Here is a 25903-nt window from a genome sequence, read left to right as displayed (position 1 = left end):
CTGCAGCTCTGCTCCCAGGACAGGGTCTGCTCTCTCTGGGCTGCTTTTCTGGTCCCTCTGGATCTGGCCCAGCTCTGCTCCCCAGCTCAGCTTGGGCCTCTGCTTTCTCCTTAGCTCAGTCCCACTCTGTCTGACCCAGACAATTCCAGCTCACATGGAGGACGGGACCTTCCTGGCCTCCTAACTCCCTGATTAGCCTGCTCGCCCTGTCATTCAGGCTGACCTGGAGCATTGGTCTCTCCCCATTGCTCCTAGGGACTGGCAGTCTCAGGGTCCTGATTCCCCATCGACCCTTCCCCTTGTAGTACTGGGAGCTAGCAACTAAAACACCCCCACGGAATGTTAGTAAGGGGGCAACAGTCCCCTTACACTAAGTTGATCAGGCTTTGGCTTTCTGCCTTGGGCCCCAGCAAGTCTAGTGCTGGCCCTGCTTGACGGACCCCCTGAAACCTGCGCACTGCACCCCAGCGGACCCCAGACCTCTGGTTGGGAACCCCTGCACACTGAGATCTAGTCTCTGCAGCCTACACTTGGGTACCAAGGTCTGCTCAGCCTGCTCTCCTGGGGCTGTTTGTTCAAGTCAGTGGGCTGCACCTACAGTCCCCTGTTTGCAGACTGAAGAGTTGAAGGATTCGGCACTAGGGGAGGAAGCAGCCAGCATTCCACTGAATTGTCATCATTGCTTGTAAGGGGAGAAAAGCCTTGGGGTTACCGTGGGAAAAGCTGGCCCAGGGAAAAGGGTGGGGCCAAGTTGCTAGGTTAGATCCTGCCAAATAACAAGCCATAGCAGAAGCTCAGTCCTTACCTGCAGACATTGCACTGCTGCTCTCCTCGCTTGCTGGCTGTTTGGAAAGGGAGGCAGGCTGGGGCAGAGGCGGGGGTGGGGGAGCACTAGTTGGCATCATAGGGGGTGGAGGAGGGGGAGGTGGGGGTGGGGGCACTAGCACACCATCCTGAAGACCTGAAATATTAAAGGGAGGAGTGCAAAGTCACCGAGGGACATTACCTGCTAAGACACTATCCCCCCAGCACCCTCACCCACAATAGTACCACCACTAACAATCCTCAGCACTTTGTGCGAACGAAAGGGGCAGCATTAGCCCCACCCCATGGCATCAGGGGGCTCTTCTCCCATTTGTCTTGTGTAGTCAGGGTGGCACAGACTAGCAGTTTCTCATCACAACAACAAGGCTGACCGGCTGCCAGCAAAATCCAAGTGCTTGCAAGCTCCCCTCCTTCCCAGCCGGGCAGGAGGGAGGGACTGACAGTTTGTGCCACAGGCTGGGCAGCAGAAGGCCAGAGGCACACTCCCTGTCTGTGAGGGGAAAGGCGCCGGGTTTGGCCCACGCACATGAAGTTGGCCAGGAAAGTCAGGGACTCCTCCAGCTTTAATCCTGATGGGGCCTCTAAGAAGGGACTTTTCTACGTCCTCACCAGGGTCCACGCAGAAGTCAGTGCTGGGGAGAAGTCACAGTCCATGCCTCTGGGGCCTGCCACGGGGCAAGTCTGCATCTGCAAATACTTACTTGCTCACAGCTCCTTTCCCTGTGTGTCCATCTCCGCCTTGTCCTAGTGGCCTTCCCCCCACCCACCTAGATGAGCCCCAGACAAAGGGAGTTGAAGTACCTGGCCTGAAGTTCTCCACGGACTCAGTGTTGAAGGTGGGTAGCTCTGGGATAGCGCTGCTGGGTGCCGAGGGTGCAATGCCAGGCCCCAGGTCTGCGCTGTACATGAGATCAGCAGCGATGCCCGGCAGGTCTGGCAGGTAGGACGGCACATCTATCTCAGGCACCTGGCCCAGATCTGGTACGTAGAAGTAATTTTCAGCTACCTGGAAGACAGAAATACAAAGGGTAACAGCTGGGCATCTGGAGACTGCTTTCCCTTAGAGAAGCCAGTAACAGAGGGAAGAGACGCGGCCTGCAGACAGTGGCACGTGGGCTGCAGTCAGCTCTCCTGGTGGCTCTCACTAAGGGGACATCACCAGGTTTCAGAGCCCTTAACAGCTACACGGCTATTTTTAGCTCTGCAGCCCAAACCCCACAAGCCCAAGTCAGCAACTTGGGCTCTGAGACTCAGTGCCACAGGTTTTTCTTTGCAGTGTAGATGTGCTCTTCATGGCAGATCCTCAGCAACCTACATAGGTATTTAATCAGCTCAGTCTGCACTCTGGGATAACAGCATCCCTGGTGTTACTCCACTGTCGAATGTGTGAGCTAAAAGCAACCTGCAGAGGGGCAAAAAGTGGGTTTGTGCCCTTTCTTGCTCCATTCTGGAGGGTGAGGGGTGTGTGTGGGGGTCTACAAAGGGCTATTTACATCAGAACTTGTGGTCCTGTTCAAGCTAGATGACGACTGACAACTGGCGAGCTGATGAAACAATGGCATTGCAAGGTCTAACGGTGAAGCTGAGTTGTTCAACAGGGAAAGGGTTTTCTTTAGCCTTGTTGTTTGTTTATTTTGCTTCCACTCAAACTCCAGTGACGAACATGCATTTTCAAGAAGGGAAGTTTGAGATGAAGATTTAACACCACCACCTCTTCAATTATGGCTTCAAGAGCTCGCAATAAACCTCCCAGAAACCCTCCAAAGCAGCCAGGGAAGACTGGACTTTACATTCCTTTTTCTTCAATGGGAAAAACCCAAGCAGGAAAGAGTTAACACGCTTCCTGACCTCCTCCAGGCCTCAAAAAGGGCACAACACAATTCTTACTATTTCCTTGGCAGGTTCCCTTTACTTAAGATGCCAGAAGAGAGAGATTCAAACACCATCATTCACAGTGACAGAAGAGCCCCCTTCCTTGCCTCTTTCCCCTCCCATTGACTGACACCGGGGACAAGAGCAGCTTAGCACCACCATTATGGGGCACTGTCAGCTGGCATGGGCTGCTCTCCACTGGCCTTTTCTCCACACTTGGGCTGAGCACAGCCCTGCTCAGGGGATTGCTCCACATGAGAGGGGATAAAGAACTCGGCTAGATTAGTTTGAGGGCATTATCTGAAATCCCTGAAAACACACCAGTCTGTGATCACCCGCCTCCAGCTAACAAGCTGCTCCTTCCATCAGCCCTGTCTCCTGCTGTGCCACGGGCACTTCATATTAAAGAGATAACAGTCCTGTCAGGCTTTCCCAATGGGCTGAAATGCAGGATATTTGAATGGCCAATCATTTTTTAAGAGCCTAGCGCTCTTTTGGTAGTTCCCAAGCATCATGCTGGAGCCACTTTCCACTTGAGGGTGTGGGAAACTGCTCTTCCTAACACCTTCCCCTTGGGACCAGAAAGAGGGACTCAGAATAGCTGCTCCTTTTCTTCAGCCCAAATAACCTCCGTTTCTCCACATGCCTGCCAAAAGCCCCTTGTGCAGCTCAGGCTCTGAGCAGGCCAGTGAAGGAGGAAGAGATGTGATATCGCAGGGAGTCAGCCCTGCACCAGAGGAGGCCACATCAGTGCTATCAGTACCCAACCCGCCAAGTCTACCCAGAGCCTGGAGAACCACAACCTTCAGGTGTAGAAGTCTCATTGCATCCACCAAGCCCAGCAAGGACTATACACACAAACCCTAATGAGGTTACTAAGGCAGGTGAAATGCCCCACTGCCCATCACCCAAGATCTCCCCTCTGGGCCATTCCCCTGCCAACTCCTGCACCTGCAAAAACCAGCTCTCGTCTAGTAGATGAGCACAGTGCTGTCTGCAGCATGGCGTCCCTTCGCTCAGCAAGTACAGCCCTGCCTGCTGCTGCATCTCACCTGCCGATCCAGCTGCCCCCTTTTGGTGATAGAGAGGGGTGCATCAAAGAGCTTCTCCTCAGTCTCTGTTCCCAGAGTCACATGGGTCTTGGTCACCGCTCCTGCCAGAGGATCCAGGAAGACATACTTCTTGTACCTGGAGATGAAGAAAACGTCAGTGATTCTAGCTTGGGGAAGAGCGAAGGAACAGTTCTTCAGCCAGAGGATGGGACCAGGCATTAAGGGGTGATGAAACAGCTTCCTGATGTCCCAAATCTAATATCAGTCCCAGTCAATACTACCTCCACTCAGCTACATTGCTCCTGTGTTCTATCCCACCTCTCCCGCAGGTTTGCCCCTCTCCCTTCTTCACCGCCACAGCCAGGAGCTGGGATTTCCCCATCCTGATCTCACACACTGCAGGCTAGTGCAGGGTGAACCTGAACACCTGTCACTATCATCTGGATTCCACCAAGCTTCTCTCCCCTTGCCCACCACACACCATGTTATGGGGACAGCAGTTACATCACTATCTAGAGCAGGGCATGCCTAGCATGCCAATCTCTGCTGGACACATTGTTTGAGAGGGAGGAAGAAAGTCAGGAAGGAGAACATCAAGAGCCCCAGGAGCAGAGGGGGAAATATTGTCCAAAGCAGAAAAAAGATCGAGGATAAGCACCATGGGGGCGTCCTTAGATTTGGCCAGGAGAAGACATCCTTGGCAAGCACAGTTCCACTCAAGGAGAACAGGAGAAACAAGGACTAAGTCAATCAGGGGGGAAGTTGAAGTAGTTGGGAGTGAAGTGACCACTCAAGTTTAGGCAAAGAGGTGGAGGGAGATGTGGCAGTAGCTATATAAGCAAACGAGACAGAGGGAAGGACAGAGAACAAGAGAGAAAATATTCAGGTGCCAGGCAAGTAATGATGGGGGGGGAGAGGAGAGGTGTCCAGGGGCACATGCTGGGTCAGATGTTGATAGTAACAAACAGCTCTGACTCAGAGTGGGGTGAAGAAGAAAGGATGTTGGATGGAGACTGCTATTCAGGGGAATCAACCCACCAGCCTGCTAGTGCGAGAGCGTCTCCCCAGATAAGGTGGCAGGCCGGGGTGGGGAGGCAGCAGATCAGAGACCAGGTGATGGCAGCAGAGCTGCTTTGTGCTGCTCCAACACTCACAGGTTCTCGGTGGTGTTGAACAGCAGCAGGGAGCTAAGGGAGCTGATGTTCCTGGGGAGGCTGCCAAGACCTTCTTCCGCATCATCCTCCTGGTGAACTTTTGTACTTACACACACTGGGAAGTACTTGAGCTTCTCCTGCAATGAAATAAACAGGTGGCAACACACTGGGAATGCGTGGCACCTCTGGTGGCCCTCTCCATTATCCACATGCTACCACAGCTGCTCCACATAGCCACCCTGCTATGTTACCCTTGTTCACACCAGGCAGGACACCAGCTCCGTGTCTAGCAACAGACATGGTCATGTTTCAGAAGAGAAGCCACAACAGTGCGTTTAAGATGTTGTACACAAATCACCTGGACCTGAATTTCTGTGGCAAGCACCTCTTATGGACTGAGCCCCATAGCCTTTCCCTTAACCTACCCTATGCTATGCAATGCCTCCTGCTGAGAGGGGCTGGGATTGGAGTGATTGTGCATGTCCACACAGCCAGCGCTCCTACATCAGTATTTACAGCGCCTCCCTCTGGGACAGACCTGTCAATTCTGCCACCTTCCGCTCTCCTGCTATTGAGATGCCCCCGCCCTGGGTCGGGGGAGAGAAAGGCAAGCATGCCGGCACCAACTAAGAGGGCAGGTGGGGGAGGGTAAGCGGAGGGAAGAGTGGCGAGCCAGATGGTTTTACAAAGCCCAGGAGATTTGCAGGACTTTTCAACTCTAGTGAACCAAAATCTCCTCTTTCTCAGCTCTACAGCTTCATACATAATGTATAGCACTCCCTTTAGAAAGGGAGTTATTTCATCTGAACTGCTTAACTTTTAAAGAACATGGGAATTGCCATCTCAGATCAGACCAGTGCCTGATGCTGTGGGGAAGATGTACAACCTCCATAATGTACTTAGGTGTACTGTACTATACATAGACTCTGGATTTAAGATCGGACGGGACTACAAGATCATCTTCTCTGACCTCCTGTATATCACATACCATACCACAGGGGAGGGGAAGGCTATTGCTTCCTGGGCCCAGTTGCTGACCAGCTTAAGAGGCCACAGGTCTACTGGACTGAGCACAGGACTTGGAACAAGGAACTTGTGTTCCACATCTGCCTCTGCCTTGGCCAGTTCACTGAATCCGTCAGTTTCTCCTAGCTGTAAAATGGGCAAAGCCCTTGTCTCACAGGGATGAAGTGATGAACCCTCGAACCAGAAGTGATTTGTACAATCAAGTCAATTAGCCAGATTCATATTTTCACTGTTCACATATTTAAAGTGACCACAACCATGCAGCACTGGCCATTAGCATCAAATAAAAAAACTGATGTAAATTGTTCTTTAGTGACTGTACAAGTGGAGATTCGACAGAGATTCAGAAATAAAGTTCCATTTGGTCATTAATATTCATTTCCCAATGTTTCATTTTTAAGCATCATGGAATCCTGACGTCTTCGCTGGAACTGCTCACGCACTAAGCCCTCAAGCAATGTATTTTTTAAAACTTTCTCTTTGTAAATTTCAATTAGCACTGGAAGGGTGGGTGTCGCTTTTTGGGTGGAGTGAGAAATCAACCATTCCTCACATTTACTTATTAAAAAGTCTAATCCTTCTAAGGCATTTATAAAAAGTACAAAGCATGACTATTACCCTGAAGTATGTGGCTTTATATAGTCCTTGTAATTTTTGTGCTACTTAAAGTAACTGTGAGTGATGCTTTTATACAAAGATCTAATCCTGTTCTGAAATTTATAATATCTTTCATAGAATATCAGGGTTGGAAGGGACCTCAGGAGGTCATCTAGTCCAACCCCCTGCTCAAAGCAGGACCAATCCCCAATTTTTGCCCCAGATCCCTAAATGGCCCCCTCAAGGATTGAACTCACAACCCTGGGTTTAGCAGGCCAATGCTCAAACCACTGAGCTATCCCTCCCCCCCCATCTACCTCAGTAACAACCTGCAACTGTGATTTCCATAGGTGAAACCACATCTTTTTTTCTTTCTTGTAGCTGTTTTAAAGGGACTGATCCTGCAATATGCTCAGTGTACTCAACTCACTGAAATCAGTGGGAGTCTAGGGCACTCAATACTTAGCAGAACAGGCAGCTCAGGCCCTGGCAGGATCAGGGCCCTAAATTTGCTGTCTTTCAATGTACTCTTTCTAAATAGCCAAAAGTTCAAATATATTAACCCATGACAGGACTTCATCTCTCACCCTCCAGTTCCCAAGTTTCATTAATGCGGTCTCCTGTAAGGGGCTGTAGGGAGTCTAAATAAGTTACATACAATAACACACATTAAAAGGTCATTATTTTGGTTACAAATTCAAGCACTTGAAATTCAGGAAATGCCATACTCATGGTTGTCTGCGCAACATCAATTGGCCTCCCCGCGTGCCCATGGGGTGCACTGAATGGGGCAGGGTCCTACTGAAAAACAGAATGTGCTCATGTAATTAAAGACTAAAGCATGCATATGCACTAGAGGGCTGAATTAAGCTGGTGCAGGCAACGGTAGTTCTGGCATTTCCGCTGCCCACTTGTTAAATCTTCAAACAAGCACCTTCATGCTTTCTCCCATGCTGCCCCACATGTTTTATAGGTGGCCCCCATAAACATCTGCAAAGCTACCTCATTGTCCACCTTCAAATCCTGCCTCAGAACTCTCCTTTTCACACCACCAATGTGACCATCACATTTTTGGTAGGCATCACAGCAAAAACCACTGGATGTCGTGCTGAGCAGTACTCCCTCATCGGTCAGTATCCATCTTTTGTCTCTTGTCTTATACTTCTACTGTCAGCTCCCTGGGGACCAGCCTTTCTTTGTGTTCAGTGTCTGTGCAGCACCTAGCACAATGGGGTCCTGGTCCATGACTGGAGCTCCTAGGAGTCACAGTAACACAAATAATAAATAAGTTTGGTGATGGTGATGGCAGCAAAAGCCACCTGGGGCTTTCCTGAAGTACAGCAGATATGAAGCCCTCCAGTTCCTCAGCCCAGTCAGTGAAGGCCCCGCCAGCTACTCTCAGCATGTAACGCACAGCAATGGGCCTCGTCAGATGTGACAGTGGGCAAGGAGGCCGCCGCTGAAAGCCTGGAATAACTGAGGGTATAAATACCAACATGAGACTTTCCTCCATCATGTCTCATTATTCCGAGAGCCTCAGTCTCTCTCCCCAGCTGCAAACAGCCACATACAAGCCGGCCCCAGGAACGAGCTCAGCACTCTTACTATACTGAGCCTTACACAACATGCCAGTTGCCACTTCGCCCAGATCCCTCCTGTCATTAATAAACCAACAGCCACCTGGCAAGACAGCACTGGGCCTCTCTGCCCACCCCGCATCCAGCCCTCCAGGGAGCTTCACCAGGAGGCAGCTAGATGAGGCCAGGGATGGGACTAGCTGGCAAAGTCAGGCCCTGAGGTGGGTGAGTGGGTAGAAGCCAGGGTCTGGAGTCACAACGGGGGGTGCATGGGCTGGGAGCTGGAGGTAGCCCAGTGCAGGGGAAGAGGGCTCGGGAGGCACTACGGGAGCGTAACATGTGCATGCATCCATACCGGGGGGTTGGTCCTGGAAAGTAAAGGAAGAAATGAGAAAGGGGCAGTGTAGGAAAGCGGCTGCAGAGGCAGCACAGAGGAAGGAAACGGAGAGCACTGCAGACGGCTGTGAGGTGGCAGTGGAAAGACAGGGCAGCTGACATAGATGTACAGCATACATGGTAGTAAGTGATTGGGATTAGGTGGCTACGATGTCATTCCCAGGCCAGAGAGACACTGCCCCTCCCTGACAAAGTACAGACGGTACATGGGGACACAGACTGGCAGCTGCCTTTTTGGCTCTGGAAGTGAGGGAGGGAGAACGTCTTGCATGTCCCGTACTGAGATACAGCTCCTCAGCAGGCTCTGACCTCTAGTCAGCAGGATTCAAAGCAGTCTCTGCCCAGTGGCCATCAGCAGGTTCCATACAACTGCTACTCTGAAGCCACAAAGGGAAGCACAAGCCCCGCTCGGGTGACCTATCAGCTGCCTGCCCAGCCAGCAGCTCCACTTCCCTGGGAAGTTCTGAGGACTGGCTGAAATATTCATGCTGCTTTGCTGGAAGAGGCTTCAGCTCCTTTTAAGCTCAGGAAAGTTTATAGCACTGAATTATTCAGGGACAACTTTATTTTTGGGCTGAGACACACGAGGAAGAGAAGGAAGAGGAAAGTACTTCCACGGGGAGGAGAAGAGACAGGCAGGCCATTCGTCTGGTGTCCTGCTTTTCTGAGGTTTGTTCCCGTGAGACAAAAGCAGTTATGTCCGGCATAGGTCAGGACACCACGACGAAGAGAGTGCCACTGCACCCCACCAGCATGACTTCGTGTGCATGGGAGGTCACGCTGGCAGGGGTGGCGCGCTCTTCAAAATGGCGCCTCCCGTGCGGCGAGGTCACACCGAGAGGGGTGGGGTCACGCTGGCAGGGGTTCCTGAAAGTACTGGAATGTCCAGTATTCTGGGAATGTGTGAGCGGCCACCCTAGGAAGGGAGCTGCTGGGCTAATCCCTACCCTGCAGGGATCAGCACCAGATAAAATTCCCAGCGTCGTGCATTAGCCATCTCCTCGGAGAGCAGCACAGAATTATTCTTCCTCTCCTTGGGGTGTTCTAGCTCTGACAGCTTCAGAACTGCCAAGCAGCCCCTCCATCTAAGCCACCTTCTCGGCTACTGACAGGGCCCCGCTCACAGGCTGCCCTCCCCTCACCACCGCAGAACCATTAGAGCTGAGGGGAATGCCAAGGGGATCTTGGGTCATTCGCCAATAGCTACACGTCTAAGCTTAGCCTTTAATAGCACCACTGGTTGCAGACAGTGCCTGCTCCCATAATACAAGTAGTGATGACAGAGGCCTCAGCTGACAGAGAGGCTCCCATTGTGCTAGGTGCTGTACTAACAGCAAGAGAGAGTCCCTGCCAAGAGGAGTTTACAGTCTAATTAGACAAGCATGGGAGGGGAAGGTACAGGGAGGGGAAGTGACTTACCCAATGTCACCCAGCAGGCCAGTGGCAGAATTGGGAATAAAACCCAAGTCTCCTGACTCCCAGCCCAGTGCCCTAATCACTAGACCATGCTGCCTCCTTAGAAGAGGAAACCTCTTCCCCTCTTTCTCCTCCACACAGACTCGCATATACGGCACTTCCCTCTTCTCCCTCACATAATTACCAAGTAATAAAGAACTATGATCTGACAAACTGCTCCTGAAAGGTCTCCCGATCCTCCCAGACCATCAGCCCATGCAGGTCCCAGCCACCCTCCTTCCATGTCACACAACAAAACACCACCACTGCAGGAAACAAGCAGGTTGCTCAAACCAAATACGAAAATGGAAACACAGGTGGCAAGGTGAGTAGCTATGGCCTGTGCTAAGAGCGCCAGAGACTGGCGAGGGCACCCAACAGCCTCCCACGCAGAGCACACCCAGCCAGTAACCACCACTGAGGGGCCAGGAGGAAAGTCTTCCACTGGCACAATCCTCGCACGTTCCACAAGCTTTGGAACACATGCTCCCTCATGTCTTATCAAGTCAGGTGGAAAACAGACCAGACCCGTTGCCTATGCCCATCCCCAAAAGGCCTGGTCCCTTTCTCCCATATGCCTTCAGCCCCTAGTAACACAGTCCCCTCCTGCCCTCATCCCCCTCCAACTGCATACCCACCCACCCAGGGGGCCTCCGCCCTCAACTCCCTTACCTGCATGGATTTCTCATCCAGCGGTCTGTGTTTGCTCTGAATCTTGTGCCTCGGCCGTTTCTGTGTGGCTGGATCCTCTGCACCAGCGAAAATGGAGCTGTACTCCTGCAGCCGCTCTGGGGCAGGGTATTTGGCACTGGAAAACACCTGCCGGGAGAGGAAGAAACTAAAAATCCTATCAGCAGAGCAATCCTGCACCCCGGAAACAATCAACAAAATGGGGCCGGGAGATGGGCAACGGGACAGGGATTTTTCACACAGTTCTGTTTGGATCCCAAGATTAGCAGGGGTTGAATGTGAGATGCTACCACAACAGCTCCCAACTGGATGAACAAGGTGCAAGGAGTTAAAGGTGGTGAAGACACTACTCTTACTAACATGAGTGTGTCCTGGGTTCCTCAGCAAAATGGGATCTTGAGAGAGCCAAGGGAGTGACCATTTCTTGAGAGACTCCTTCCTAATTCAAGGCCAGAAATATGTGGCTCTGAGAGAAGAGAACCACCACATAAAGGGGAGGTCATGTCAGGAGGGGAGTTCATACTGTAGCTCTCATCCAGTGAGTGGCCAGACCTGCCAAGATAGAGGGACTCTGACTGGAGAGCCCATGTGTGTCAGATTGCCTATACTGCTAGTGAATTCACATCCAGAGACTAGAAAGGGTGGGGGAAGAGACCCAGAGGATGGCTGCCCAGCCTACAAAGGCAGCTGTGAAAAGCACCCACTACCTTAATCGCCTTCTTGCTGCCCTTTATCTTCTCAATCTTAGCCTGAGCCAGTGAGACTCTCTCTCCAATTGCCTGCAGCTGCATCCGGCTGGCCTCCACCCGCTGGGAGATTCTGAGGGGGTAAACACATTCCCCTAGGGTAAGAATCCAGGATCCAGAGACTCTTCTGCAAAAGCAAGTACCCCCACGTGCTCATGCCGAAGGGGGAAGGACATGGCTCTGTCCAGACTGCACTTTGCAGCAGGGTAAGTTTAGTGCTGGTGAAACATGCTCACCTGACAGCTCTAGAGATTTAAGTCCTCCATTTTTCTGCAAACAGCTATAGCCAGGGCAACTGCTCTGCTGACTGACCCACATGGAAAAAGGCCAGGGGGAAGCAGGAACAACCAGCCTGGTGAATCCTGGGCCTCTGCTGAGACTGCCGTCGAGAGGTCTAATTGGTACCAACTGCTGAGTGGTTTTTTATTATTAAAATCCTTTAATAAAAGGGAAGGCAGCATGGCATAGTGGCTAAAGCACTAGACTGGGACTCCAGAGACCTGGGTTCTAGTTCCAGCTCTGGCCTGCTGGGTGACCTTGGGGAAATCACCACCCTGCTCCGTGCCTCAGTTTCCCTATAAAATGGGGATAATGATGCCAACCTCCTTTGGCGTATCAGTACCACTACCTAGCTCTTACAGTGCTTTTCATTAAGCACTTTCAAAAGCATTACAAAGGAGATCAGCATCAAAGTGCTCTGAGATCTATGGATGAAAAGCACCATGTAAGAGCTAGGCACTATTCATTATTAAGCACCAGTGTACTCAGCACTGTACAATACAAAAACGATACAGTTCCTGTCCCAAAGATCTTACAGTACAACATGGTCACCTGACCCCTAGGAACAGGACTGAGACCATCACCTTATTCCAGATTGGCAATTCCTATGACTATGTAGAGACTTTATGGTTTAAGCCCAGTGGCCAGATTCATTCCCTTTCCACCATCCACCGAGTGGTTCCAGTTAATTTATACGCTGGTGGCTTCTCTGAGTAGTTCAAGTTGCTCTTTTAAGTGCATTACAAAGCATTTGTCTTCACTGAATTTTGTTACCTGATTGCCTAACTTTGCTACGTCCTTCAGAAGCTCTTCACAATCTCTCTAGTCTTTATTATCTTCAACATTTGTAACACCAGCAAATTTTGCTACCTCACTGTTCACCTCTTTCAGATCCTTAATAAGCGTATTGATTAACACTGTTCCTAGTACAGATCCTGGGGCACCTCACATTAACCTCCTTTGATGCTGAAAATTGACCGTTTATTTCTGCTTTGCTTTCCTCTCTCACCAGCATAAAATCCATGATGTGACTTTAGCTTTCACTCGAGACTACTTCGTTTCCTTAGCAGCCTCCAGAGAGGGACTTTGTCAAAGGCTTTTTGAAAGTTCAGATATCATGTATTGATTTTCCTTGCGCCAGTATTCTGTTAGCTCCCTCACAGAAGCCTGATGGGCTGAGGCGGTACAAGTTTCTCACAGACGCAGTACTGATTTGTCCGTTTCATGTCCCCCTGTCTGTGTGCAGAACCAACGGCTGCCTGAGCTCATGTTTCAGACCCACAGTAGCAGTCTCTTCTCTTCACATTTGACCATCTCCCCTTCATTCACTCACCTTCCTTCCACTTCTCCTTATCACCCCCTTTCCATCCCATGCCCTCCTCCCTTTCATTGGGTGATGCAGACAGACTGGAGGGAGACTATTTGAGTCCCTTCCCCCACTGCCCGCAGCTGTGAGAAGAGGTGCCCTTGAGTACAGCCATGGCATGGGAAGCAACTGGGGAAGGGGAAGCCCTAGAGCATCCCCCTCCTGCTAGTCAACAGCACTGAAAGCAGTCCAGGAAAGGGGGAGCCTTATGGTTAAGGTGGTGGCCTTGGACTCTGACTCCAGAGACTTGGGTTCAATTCCTGCTCTGCCAAATACTCCCTGATTGGCCTAGGAGGATAAGTCACAGTCTGTGTTCTCTGCTCCCCCCTGGAGAATGGGGATGACAGTGCTTCCCGGCCTAAGAGCTGTTGCAAGGACAAATACATAAGAGACTGTGAGGGGCTCAACTACTACGGTGAGGAGAGCCATATAACAGCAGAGCTAGCTAGAGCCCTGGAGTGCTACCTTCTACCCTCCCAGCTGGCAGCTCCCTGGGATGCCTGCACAAGTGCATGGCTTACACAGAGACACCTGGTCATCAGACAGGAACGATTTATTGTCTCCACAACCTCGGCCGGATTCTAAGAGGCCTGGAGATGACTTTATCCCACTACGAACTTCACTGGACAGCCATATAAAATGCAGCTCCCCACCTTTCCATTGCTTTTAAAACATTTAGATGGTGGGAAGCAGGTTCTTTTCCCAATTATCTGAGTTTTACAGACACTGGTTTTCCACCTGGCCATGTTTTACGGGAGTGGGGATTCCCATAGCTCCGTTTCCTTCCCTGGCCTGCACTCCAGCATCATGAAAGTCACACAGCTCAAAGAAGTGCTTTATGATGGTCAGCATGTCAGCATTTATTTTCTGTTGGCACAACAGAAACAGTGGCTATATTTCTCTCCCAAGTAAGCCACGTATGACGAGTACAATGACTATCGCACACAAACAGTGGTCAGGGAGAAGGAAGAGAGAAGGGAAGAAAGCACCTCTCAGCCAAAGCACTTTACAAGCCCTGCTTATATAAGAATCACTGAAATGTAGCCACCTCTAGGTGAAATATGTGTGGCAGCTGGTGCACAACTTACTATCACAACTATGACAGGAAGTGGAGATAAAAACTGCATGCAAAGGAACTACGGAGTTTGTTTTTTAAAAATAATGATCACAAGTTATCAGGGCCTCTGTCTCAAATCCCATCTAAAGACAGCTCTTGGAGACAGCCAGCCCTCCCCTGGGGAAGTGGTTGAATACCAACTCAGATATAAGAGTACGCTGTACTGAATCACCAATGATATTCCCTGAAGCACCTTGCATTTCCCTTTGTGCTCTCCCATCCCAGGATTTACCAGGCCTAATCCTGCTGAGTTTGGCAGATCTGACAAAAGCTTAGCCTGCAGTGGTATGGCTCCAGGCATCTATCACAGAAGCAGGACATACAATCCTCAGGAATTACTCTATTTCTTGCTGAGCAAGGGAAGTATAAAAAAATGATTAAGTCACCTCAATCCGACTAATCCAGTGAATACCCATCACACGTGTAGGGACCTAGAAGTTACACTACACTACAATGTTCTGAGTTTAAAATTCAAATTACACTGATATACATAAGTTTAAAGAAAGCTCAGTGTTCTCCTTAAGAAAAACTGTACTGTTCAGATATCCACTGAAAAACACACACAAAAGTAAGACTCCCGTTAAAGAGCTCTCTGGAAGCTTCAACCTTTCTATTGCACTGATACAAGAGCTCACTTCCCGGAGGCAGCCATAGGTGTGTGAAAAGGCAGGACATCTGATGGGATGGAGAGCTCGTCCATTCATTTCTGGAGGCAAAGCGCTCTACTCCGAGCACTGCTTTTGGTACGTTTTTGCCATGTATTTAAAATGGAGGGGTAAGTGTAAGGTTTTATTTTTTTTTAAAGGTAGCTGGGGGTCTGGAATTGGTCCATGTAAATAAAATACAATACACCGCCTGAACCCTAAACAGCAGACAATGCTATTAATATTTAAACGGATTGTGTTCGTATTAGTCACGGCTGTTTGTTAGCAATCTTGCTCTCAGTACTCCGTTCTGCCTGAGACGCTCCCTTCTTGGTTTCAATGTCACTTTGGAGCTCCAGAGAGGAGCAGGCAGGCAGCAGGATCTCTCCCCCTCCTCTCATGGAGCCTGCACATGCATGGCAAGGAGGAACAGTGTCTGAGCAAGGCATGTGACCACATCACCCATGTTTAAGTACAGATCCTAGTTCAAAACCATCCCCCCACACCCAAAAACAGTTGTCTTGGGGGAGATACTACAGGTTTCTCTAATGGATTATTTTAAAATCCAGATGAGTTTTAAACCCGTCCTTTCAACTTCACTATATATACACACCTCTCCACGTTCAAAGCCCTCCATCTATCTAGCACAGATCTCATCTGTTCCTGCACCCAACTTGCTCCTTTAAGCTCCTCTCTGTCAGAGGTGAACTCTTTGCTCCTGCTGCACCAGATGATGGGAATACTCCATCCCATCTCACCTATTTTCCCTTTCAAAACCCACCTCTTTGACACTGCCTACAGCCAGTGAGTCAATGGCTAGTTTCTCCACAGCACCACTTCCTGTTACCTCGGCCACTTGGATCCTTATTGGGATATCCTCAACACTGGGCTTTTAGGATTGTAACTCCTTTTTCATACATCCCACTCCAATGGGGAGAGGATTTGAAGCATCAGGCAGCAGTCACTGCTACAGGCAGGACATTGGACTCAATGGACCAATAGTCTAATCTGGCACTGGCAAAAATCCTACGTTCCTATGAAAGTGTCTCTGGGAAGGACAATCATAAACCAACAATCCCTGAAGCCAAAGCCTGTGTGATTTATATGGGATTAGAGAGGATCAGAGATGGACCAGATGTGAAGGAAGGTAATCCCAAAAAGCACATCTCAATGCCAACTTTTGAACTAGAAATATATGAAAGCAGTTCAGAGGACTTTCAAGACACTTCCCTCGTAAAGCAGCCTGAGGAAAAACTGTATTAGGCTTTGACTATACTACGCACCTTTTAGCGACACAGCTACGTCATTACAGCCGTGCTGCTCAAAGGCGCATAGTGTAGGCGCTGTTTGTCGGCAGGAGAGCGCTCTCTTGCCGATAAAAACCTTCCACCCCCAATGAGCAGCACTAGCCAAAGCACTGTTCACACTGGTGCTTTTCCTCAACAAAACTTTTGTCTTCTGGCAGGGGGAGGGGAGGATGTTTTTAACACCTCTGAAAGACAAAAGTTTTGTCATTCAGTTGCAAGTGTAGACAAATCCTTAGGCTCAACTACATGTGGGATGGGTCACGGCAGAGAAGGGTGATTCACAATCAGTAACTAGGTCCTGGACAGATTCAATGGGTAAGAGGTCACCCAAAGATCGGAAGAGGGACGAGAAATATGGGGAAGTTAGACAAATACAGAGGATTATCAGAAATGCAAAGAGAGGCTGTGAATAGATCTCCCTGGAATACCAAGCAACTCCAATTTTATGTCTGAAGTACAAAGGTAAGTGATCAGCCAAGGAGAAAGAACATTACAGAATGGAATGAGAAATGAGGGCGCACATGAGGATAAAGCAGCTGAAGTATTAAATGACTTTCCCCTAAAAATGTACTGTATATACAAGGGGCAAGCCAGCCTCTGGCTCCGTGTCAGCTTGAGCTGCAGCCCTGGGCCCTCACACTGAGTGACTCCATGAGCGGGGGCACAGAGCTCCATGGAGGAGAAGGGGATACTAGCAGAGTTATCCAATTGGCTACATGCACTTGTCAGGTTAGCGCTACAAGCCCTTGGCTTTTTTAGGAGTTCCAACATTTACCAAAAGTTTTTGTAAGGTAATAAAATGGGAAGGCCCTGCTTAAATTACCCTTCCCAGTGGGAGGGTGGGTTAGAGGCAGAGGTTAGAAGCAGTAAGTAGCTCCTGGTTTAGAACAACTGCAGGACTCTGGAAGAGGCCCTGAAGGGGTGAAGGGAGAGTGTTAGTCAGAGCGAAGAAAGGAGCACGGCGGGGCCTGGGGGGAGACGTAACTAGAACAAAGTGCTGCTGCCTTGGCCAAAGTAAATGGGAGTCTGTCTCGACACTGTGCTCAAGATACACCAGGGGAGCAAGGATCCCCATTCTGAAGCGACAGTAACTTCCCTCTCACAAAAGAGTCTGGATGGGGAGGAGGAGCTCATTTGGAAAGGTGCGGGGGCCGGCTGGATGCTGCTGGGGGCCCAACAGGTAGGGGAGGGGAGGGTGCTTTGGTCCCGCTGTGGATAAGATGAGTGGCTCCACTGGGAAGGGTTGTGGGGGGCACATGGGGAGCCCGTCCTTGCTGCGTACTTTAGAGGGGATATGACGGGGGTGTCACACTGAAGTTTTGCTTAGGGCAGTAGATTGGCTTGAGCGAGCTCTGCACCTAGGGACTGAAGTGTGCTTTACCACAGCCTGAATACTTCTGGGTGTTGGCTAGGACACCCTTTTACAGACTGGTAAACGAGCAGGGAGAGATTAAGCACCCATATCATGCAGTAATCCATGGCAGAGTCACGAATAGATTCTAGAACACCTGACAAGCAATCCCCTACTCTAACCACTAATCACTCTGCCACGCCAGCCAGCTTTTCCTCACAACAGTGGAGGAATGAGCAAGAGAAAAAAGCTGCAAAAACACTTACAATTTATGGTTGTTCAGGGAAGCATTCAGAGTCCATTAAAAATACCAATTCCCCTCAAAAGTTTGAAAGGCAGTGAATAAGAGTGTATGTTTTCACCAGAAAGTCAAGTAAGTTAAATCATTCAGTTAAAGAAAAAAATTCAGCTTGTTTGCCTTCTGCTCTCTTTCTCCTTCACATTTAAGCAGCTTTCTAGAGTCTTTTTTCATGTCTGAGTAAGTGTAATCAAAAACTGTCATCTAGCACCATCCTTGACAGAATGAAATCCTAAGTGAGATAACGTAATCAGCATTTCTTTCTCCAGTAAGGGGTTGGTTATTACCCTAATTAATGTTTATCACACTTTGATTACTCCTTGAGCCTGATTTGCAGGTGTCTAAGTGTTAGCATATAGTCCCATTTCTCTAGAGGCCAAACTTCCTTTCAGAGCTCATACAGCTCAGAACTGTCAGGTTACATGCAGCAGGATCTTGTGTGCATTACATTCCACAGGGTATGTTTTCACACTCAAAAATAATTTCCTTTTGTCTTTGAATCTTTCATTGAGAGTGTTCCCACCACAGTGAATTAAGACTAAATGAGACTCCAGGCTACCACAATTTTGTCCTATCCTCAGCCCACCACTAAGGATCTTCCCCTCCGAAGGCTCAACCCCCACAAATCAGGAGCTATAAATTTATGGTTGCAATCAGGGTTCCAGTGGTATTTCCCAAGACATCCTGGGGAGAAATTCCTTTCCCATCTCAAATTTGACAGCTTGATTAATCCTGTGCACACATGAGTCAGAATCCTTTGTTAAGCACCTTAAGCCTAGTCTACATCAGGCTTAACATTTCTCATCAGTGGCACCCATGGTGTTAAGCACTAGCGTTTTCATGACTAGCATACCCACAGGGAGCTGCATCCCACGCTAACAACGGAGGGAAGTCTAGTGTAGACACACTCTAGAGGAAGGGCTATTTCATGGCTTGAGTCCAAGGAGTCCAGGACTCATGGGGTTTACTTACCAGCTCTGCTATAGACATTCTACATGACTTTAGGCTTGTGGGTCTTTGCTGTAGTTTCCCCCATGTAAAAAAGGATAATATTTACCTCACATGTGTGTTAGACTTCATTCATTAACACATTTAGATCTTCCAATTGAAAGATACCAGACTTGATGGGCCAGTTGTTCAATACAGTATGGTGCAAATCTTATGATCCCATGACAGGTTATTATTTCTTTTGAGTAGCACCTAGGGGCCCCATTGTGCTAGATGCTGTATTAACAGCAAACTTTTCCACGCAAGTACAAAAACAAAAAAAAATAACCAGATATAAATAGTGTTCAAAGCACTAGCCACTCCGCTCCCCCCACCTCCAAATTCTAGTATGTGGAATCTTCTTCTCCCTGTGACAGAAGGCCACATGCTGATCACCCTCCGAGGAAAAAGCCTGTGTATTTAATCTAATAATGGTTTGAATTTCATTGCTTTTCATCCCAGGAGCTCAAAGCAATTCCCAAATGTTAAATAATCCTCAATACCCTACGACACAAAGGGGCAGAGTTACGTGTCCCCAGCCAAAAAGCCTTCTGCGACAGTCAGCAATAGACCCCCAGGAATCCTGATTCCCAGGCTCTTGTTCTCGCCACTATTTAACTTGCGCTTTCTTTTTTAAGTTCCCATGGGTGGCCACGTGTTTTCCAGCTGCAGCTTACTTATAATGGTTGACTAAATGTGAAAAACCCCCACACTTTTTTTTTTTTAAAAGTACTTCTGCACTGCAGCGCAACTACTCCTACAACTACTTCTTTTCTCGACTAAATAACAGTAAATAAATAGAGACACAAAGTGGGTGAGGTAATAGCCAGTATCCTGGGAGGGACATGGCTACAACAACAGTGCATAGAGTAAATAAATAGCAAGATTTTGCATAGGCTTAAGCTTATTTACCCCCCCACACCCCACTCCACCCCCGTTCTCTGGACCAAAGGCGTAACCCCATTCACATGTCCTCAAAGTGGGGTCTCACCAATGAACTCCTTTGCTTTATTTAGGGTATTCTACCACCCTTCGATGGAGTGTGTGATCGAACAGCATTCTCTTTGCATGTTACCGATAAGCTGAAGCCCTCAACACTTTGCCTGTCAGTATATCCATCAGAAGGTGGTCCTGGTATGAACACTAACTCCTGTATATTTATGTGTATAATTTAAATGCCAGCCTTCATAAAAACACTGATCCATCCATGTATAACTAAAGTTGGCTTATTCAGGAGGAAACAAGCCCAAGTCAGAGAAAGGGCCTGCCATGGCAAAGCAGCCTGTCCCACAAGCACGGAGCTTGTAGGCAAAGTAACCTGCAAGTAAGGGCTTGTCTACACTGGCACTTTACAGCGCTGCAACTTTCTCGCTCAGGGGTGTGAAAAAAAACACCCTCCTGAGTGCAGCAAGTTTCAGCGCCCCTCATGGGGGTGATTTTTTTAGAGCGCTAGGAGACCTCTTGAACGTTGCCAGTGTGGACTTGCCCTACGAAAAACACTAGCAGACAGTTTTGCCAGAGCAGCATGGGCTTTCTTCTCCCACTTGTTTCTGTCCCCTTTCAACTTGCACCTTCTAATGAGGGCCAGTCATTTTGTCCTTCCCCCACTCCATTTTGGATGCCAGCAGGTTTGGTAAGTGGGCCACCTGGGCTTTTAAGAGTTGCCCATCATCGTGGTATCTACGTCCTTGTTCTTCCTGGTGACATGTTCACCTCTTTCTACATATTTGCTGTAGTAATTAACCCCTCTTACAATTCATTGTATTAATCTAAATCTGTCTCTACTTCTCCCTGCCCTATCATTCAAAGTTTTTCTGCCAACATTTTTCTAGCTGTTTTTGTTCTGGTGCCAAAGATCTTCATCACTATCTTGTGATCACTACTGCCAATTAGTTCTTAAATGTCAAGATCCCTCAGCATTTTTTCCAGGATTAAAGAAAAGGAGGACTTGTGGCACCTTAGAGACTAACCAATTTATTTGAGCATAAGCTTTCGTGAGCGACAGCTCACTTCATCGGATGCATTCAGTGGAAAATACAGTGGGGAGATTTATATACATAGAGAACATGAAACAATGGGTGTTACCATACACACTGTAACGAGAGGATTAGTAAGTCCAGCAGCACCAGAAAATATCCTCTCCCAGTAACTCAAAGCCCCTGCTTGACAGGTTACCAGTTCATTCCTGCTGCCAGTTTATCACTGGCTCTAAAAAAAAAAAACCCTTGACTGACACCTTCCTTTTCTCATCTGTGCTTCTAATTTCAGCTCCCAGTTCTATCTCAAAAGGTTCACTCTAGTACCAAAGGCTTGGTAACAAGCCTACTTGTACACAAGTATTTCTCCAGCTTTTCCGTATTGCAAATGAACATTCCTTCAGATAGACTCATCTTCTACCCTCCAGCTGTGACCCCAACACCTCCCCAGAGGAAACCACAGTGCTTGCTTACGCACTCGGGGGTTTATGGGTTAGTTGCCCATGAAAAACCTTTGACACCCTGTGGAGAACATGGGAAATGTCTGCATTATTTTTATGAAAAAAATGTGTGACTGTTTCCCCCACTCACTTTTGTACTGTTACCAAGTGGGAATGAAGGGGTTCATTTCTTTCATGGACTAGTGGAATAAGAGATGGGTATTTGTCACATAATTTTCATACCAACTCAGACATGCCCTAGCAACAACTGTCAACATGTGAGTGGAGCTACCTTGCAAAGGCAATGGATGACCCTGACTGGACATTAACTTCTAGTACCAGCCAAGGGAGACAAAACGTGTGAACACCAGGGATGCGGGCTGCCCCCTGCAGTGAGGAGATAGGATCCAGGACCAGTTGGGGGGGAGGCAGGCAGCCTTCTGCAAGCGGGGAGTCTACCTCTCAGACCAAGGCAAAGAAGGGCCCACCTAACTAAAAAAAGCAGAGGCTAGCAAGCTAGGAGAGAGCCATGCATGTACATTTTACTCTACCATTCTAACCCTGTGACCCTAAAATAGTATGTTCCAGGTGACTAATATATACTGTCTTGTTTTGAAATGGCTGCCCTATGTCACTGCAAACATCTGTTTGTTATACAGCTTCCAAAAAGGCTAAGACCCGAACAGGGATTCACGGTCTTTGGGACCAGTGGAAGGAGCCACCATGAGAAACACAGATATTGAAACCAGCAACCCAGTCTCAGAGAAGTGGGGATATCGGGCTCACCACTGAAAAAAGTAGAGGCCTAGGGTTTACATTAAGATGACGATACTCCACCAGAGAGACTGGATAAATATCAGAGGCATAGCACGCTCTGTGGAACAACACCACATCCCTAGAATGAATCTCAGACTGGGTTCCCCTGAGCAGAATGGTCACCGCTTCAACAGACAGATGCACCATCATTCTGATTCAAGCAGCTCATGGCCCTCCAGTGACCCCGTTTGAGAACAGCTACAGACAGGCAATCTTCTTTCCCTCTGTGCAATGGAAGGCCCCGCCTTTTGAATAAATCTGCCCCAAGTAATGACTTCCTTAAAATGGAAGTGTATTGCAGACAAATCATTAATAATGGTATTATGGGATTCCATCTTTCTTGCATCTCCTTGATACCTGCTCAAATTTGCTCAGTGCACAGATGTTTTTTTAAGTGCCATCCCCACAAATGCAACCTGGGCTCTGACAGACAAGCTGGCTTCTCTCCTTGTGGCACGTCACCATCAATAACAAAGGTTCTGCTGGACAAACCATGTCCTATGTAACAGCCATCCAACCCCACAGGCAGATAATGCAGTAGGCACAAGTATAACCGAGGGCATTATTTGGCCTTCAAAATCTTTTTCTGACCAAACCTTAGAAAGAAAGAACACAGCTTGATTCTCAAAGCTCAGAATGAGTTTTTGCAAGACTAGAAAAACCATCTCAAAAATCAGCACCCTGATATGGAACCAGCAAGAAACACTCTGAACAATACCATATTCAGAAAGCCACGTTTTAGAGCAAAAAATAAGCTTTGAAAAAAATTCACTCCTTAGATCCATGGAGCAAACACAGGACCTTGTGCTTTCTACAGAACTGTGTGCGGTGCTGAGATACTACGGTAGTAGGTGCCTCTAATATCTTAGATAATCAGAAAGACATTCCACTGCTCTGCAACCTCACCACAGCAGTAACACTGACAGAATGCCAGCCATACAGCATCGCACCCTCTTTCCTAAAGCCCTATCCTGCTGATGTGGAGTGCTCACGTGCTTCTCATCTGAATCAAGGGGCTCCTCTTAAACAGCTATTGAATGCCACTCCAAAACCACAGTATTAGTAGTAAAAACTTCAAGCCCCATTTGTTTAAAAGGTGCTTTAATTAGGATGACAAGATCCTTGTTTTTGGATAAATTAAGAAAGGCAGCTGCCATAGAAGATACAAGCTCCTGAATTAGTCACCTATTTAGAGAGCAGGGGGTGGAGTGCACTTACAAAACCCTTATACCTAAATAATCCCCCAACCCCCCAAAATGTTTCCATACTCTCCGCCCCCACACACACCTCCAAGGCCACAGGATGGCACATTCCCTCCCTGAAATAGACCCTTCTTTTTCTCTCAATACACAGGGTTTCTTCCTCAACAAATGAGGTTTCTCCTTCCTTGCTCTATAAATGGAGTTTTCCTCATTTCATGAGTGTTTGCTAGCTCCAGAAATAGATTTTTTGCGGACATAGAGATTGCATTTACATTCAGATCTCAATCCTATCGAATTTCAGACAAAGTCAATTGACAGCACCACATTTAGTCAAAGAAAAAGGACCATAAAGAGAGAATGTAATGTGCCAGCCAAGTGTGAAGAGCAGGCCTTTTGCACTCTTCCTTCCCCTTCCCCCCAATTATATTGGTGGGAGTCTGAAATACACATTTCAAGCCACTCAATGTTATTTTCCAGACTGTTTCCTCCATACTAAATCCCTGATGGAAGTCATGCCTATAAAATGAAGTGACTTCTCTGTGTTTCCTCCTTCAGGGCTGACTGAGTAGAAGAAACTCATCCATAGGAAGAGAAAGGACTCAAGCCTGTGTGTGTGTGAGTTCAGTGATGGAAACTGGTTGAGAAGGTAAAGCTATCACATTGCATAGGAAAACAGTGACATCAGGACGACGGAGGGAGTTGGGGCCAGTTCAGACAGTGCTGCCAAACTTGCAGGCTAAGTCATTTATTTTGGGGGATGGTGGGAAGGGGTGTCCCATGCCACCAGAGACAAGTTGAAATGACAGAGAAATTTTTTCCCCCTCTGCTCATGCTCCAGTGTCATGTGATGTGGAGTAGACGCTGCTTCCTGGTGACAGATTTGTGGGGTGATAACTGAAATCACCTAGGGGAAAAACTGGATGTTTCCCCTAACTGGGAAAACAGGAAATCTCCATCCACTATTCCCTTAGGACTCTCCAGAGCGATCCCCTCTTTCTGGAATACTCTTGATTGGCTCACCTTCCACACTGTGGGCCTAGAGCTCCTCCACCACACAGCTGTTAGGAGCAGTCTGAAGCAGGTAACGGCTGAAGGAAGGGAAGATTCCACATGGCCTTGGTTGAGAACACAGTTTGCAGAAGGCCACAAGCTTTGCTGGAGCTGCTCACTGTGAAAGTTATGAAGAGAGTGGAGATTGGGAGCGATGTCGGGGTAAGAGGGCACATACATGGAGGGAGGCAGAGTATGGTTATAGGGTTGATGTAGGCAGGAGAGTAAGCCGAAGTTCATGTCTCCACTGTTCCTGTCCGAGGGTGCGATCATACCATGTGACATTTCAGGTACAGTCACATTGGGCCTGCTCTACACTTAAAAGTTAGCTTGACATAGCTAGCGCTCAGGGGTATGAATTTTTCATATCTCCTGAGCACCACAGAGGATTATCCTAGAGTCTCCAGGAAAATCAAGATTAATCTTTAATTAAAGATGGCCCTGTGATGAAACCTCCAGGAATATGTCCAACCCAAACTGGCAACCCTAGCACAGCCGCTATGTTGACCTAACCCCAGTTGAGATGTGGCTAGGTTGACCCAAGAATGCTGCCATGACCTAGCTGCCGCCCCTCAGAGAGGTGGATTACCTACAGCAACAGAAAAACCCCTTCCATCACTACAGGAGGCATCTACTCTACAGTACCACTGCAGCGCCAAAGCAGTGCTGCTGTAGTGCCCGCAGCATAGCCATGGACCTCCTCACAGCATGGGCAGTAAGACAGCACCCGTGGCTACATCTTGTGCTCCAGAAACTGAGGGCGTGTCTATACTACAAACTTAACTCAACCTCTGTTAGGTCGACTTGTAGCCACCACAGTAATTACTGCAGTGGTTCATGTCCACACTGCCCTCCTTCTGTCAGTGGTGCGCATCCTAACCAGGAGCATTTCCACCAACTTAAGAGGGGCAGTGGGGGGAGGGGGGCTGCCTGCCAGGGCTCAGGCAGCAGCTTGGCTAGGAAAGAGGATCCTGGGGGGCAGCCAGGCTCTAGCTGGAGCTCTCGGGGCAACTGGGCTCTAGCTGGAGCCCCCCCCAACCCCACCCTGGGGTGACAGCCCAAGTTGTGAGAGCCTTTCTTGTCAATTTCACAGCTCTAGCATGGAGGAGCACAGGACAGCTGTCACCGGTCCAGATCGGAAAGGCTCATCCTTATTTAGGTTTTAGACCTGGGTGCAGTCCAGACTACTCACTTTGATGCCACTGACCTACTCCTATAGATGCTTCTGCTGGAGTCACCTGTGAATAATTCTGTTTCTTCCTCAGACATTCAAAGGATCCTTTCACCTTCTCTTCAAGTCTGCTTTTGGGTATGCAGAAAATGCCACTTCTTCCTCCCACACCAGGAGACTGCAAACTTAGAATGTTGTCACATTTATCCACGCTTCTATCACGTCAATCCTGCATTGCTGGAACACACCATTGCGACAGCCCTGGATGAGCCTTCAGAAACATCAGCAAGTGCAGCTTCTGAGTGGAATGGATCACTGGGAGAACATATCACTCGTGCTCCACAATACCTGCTCACTACCTATCCAGTTCCCTTCACAGTTTGAGAAGTCAGAGAATCCTAAAACCCTACATTGTTCTGAAACCCAGTTATTTAAAGGATCACTTTGTTCTAGCAGCAGATTGAAGGTCCACTTGGGTATCTCTGCTGTCAGCGTCTGAAAATCATTTG

At 48.5% G+C, this 25903-nt stretch overlaps 1 protein-coding gene across 3 annotated transcripts in view; it reads right to left on the bottom strand.

Moving 5' to 3' along the window:
- WASHC1 (WASH complex subunit 1) overlaps positions 1–25903 on the bottom strand; it is a 99639-nt gene that overhangs the window by 4999 nt on the left and 68737 nt on the right. For all 3 annotated transcript variants that reach the window (XM_074939226.1, XM_074939216.1, XM_074939207.1), the window contains exons 3-8: positions 11352–11463; positions 10627–10773; positions 4904–5040; positions 3750–3885; positions 1627–1831; positions 806–961 (exon numbers count right to left, since the gene is read on the bottom strand). In XM_074939226.1, coding sequence (XP_074795327.1) covers positions 806–961; positions 1627–1831; positions 3750–3885; positions 4904–5040; positions 10627–10773; positions 11352–11463 — 893 coding nt within the window. The remainder of the gene's footprint in view (positions 1–805; positions 962–1626; positions 1832–3749; positions 3886–4903; positions 5041–10626; positions 10774–11351; positions 11464–25903) is intronic.

This window comes from Natator depressus, chromosome 1, assembly GCF_965152275.1.
Source record: "Natator depressus isolate rNatDep1 chromosome 1, rNatDep2.hap1, whole genome shotgun sequence".
Lineage (NCBI taxonomy): Eukaryota > Metazoa > Chordata > Testudines > Cheloniidae > Natator > Natator depressus.
The sequence above is the reverse complement of the archived record's forward strand: the minus strand, read 5'-3'. Positions and strand labels throughout refer to the sequence as shown.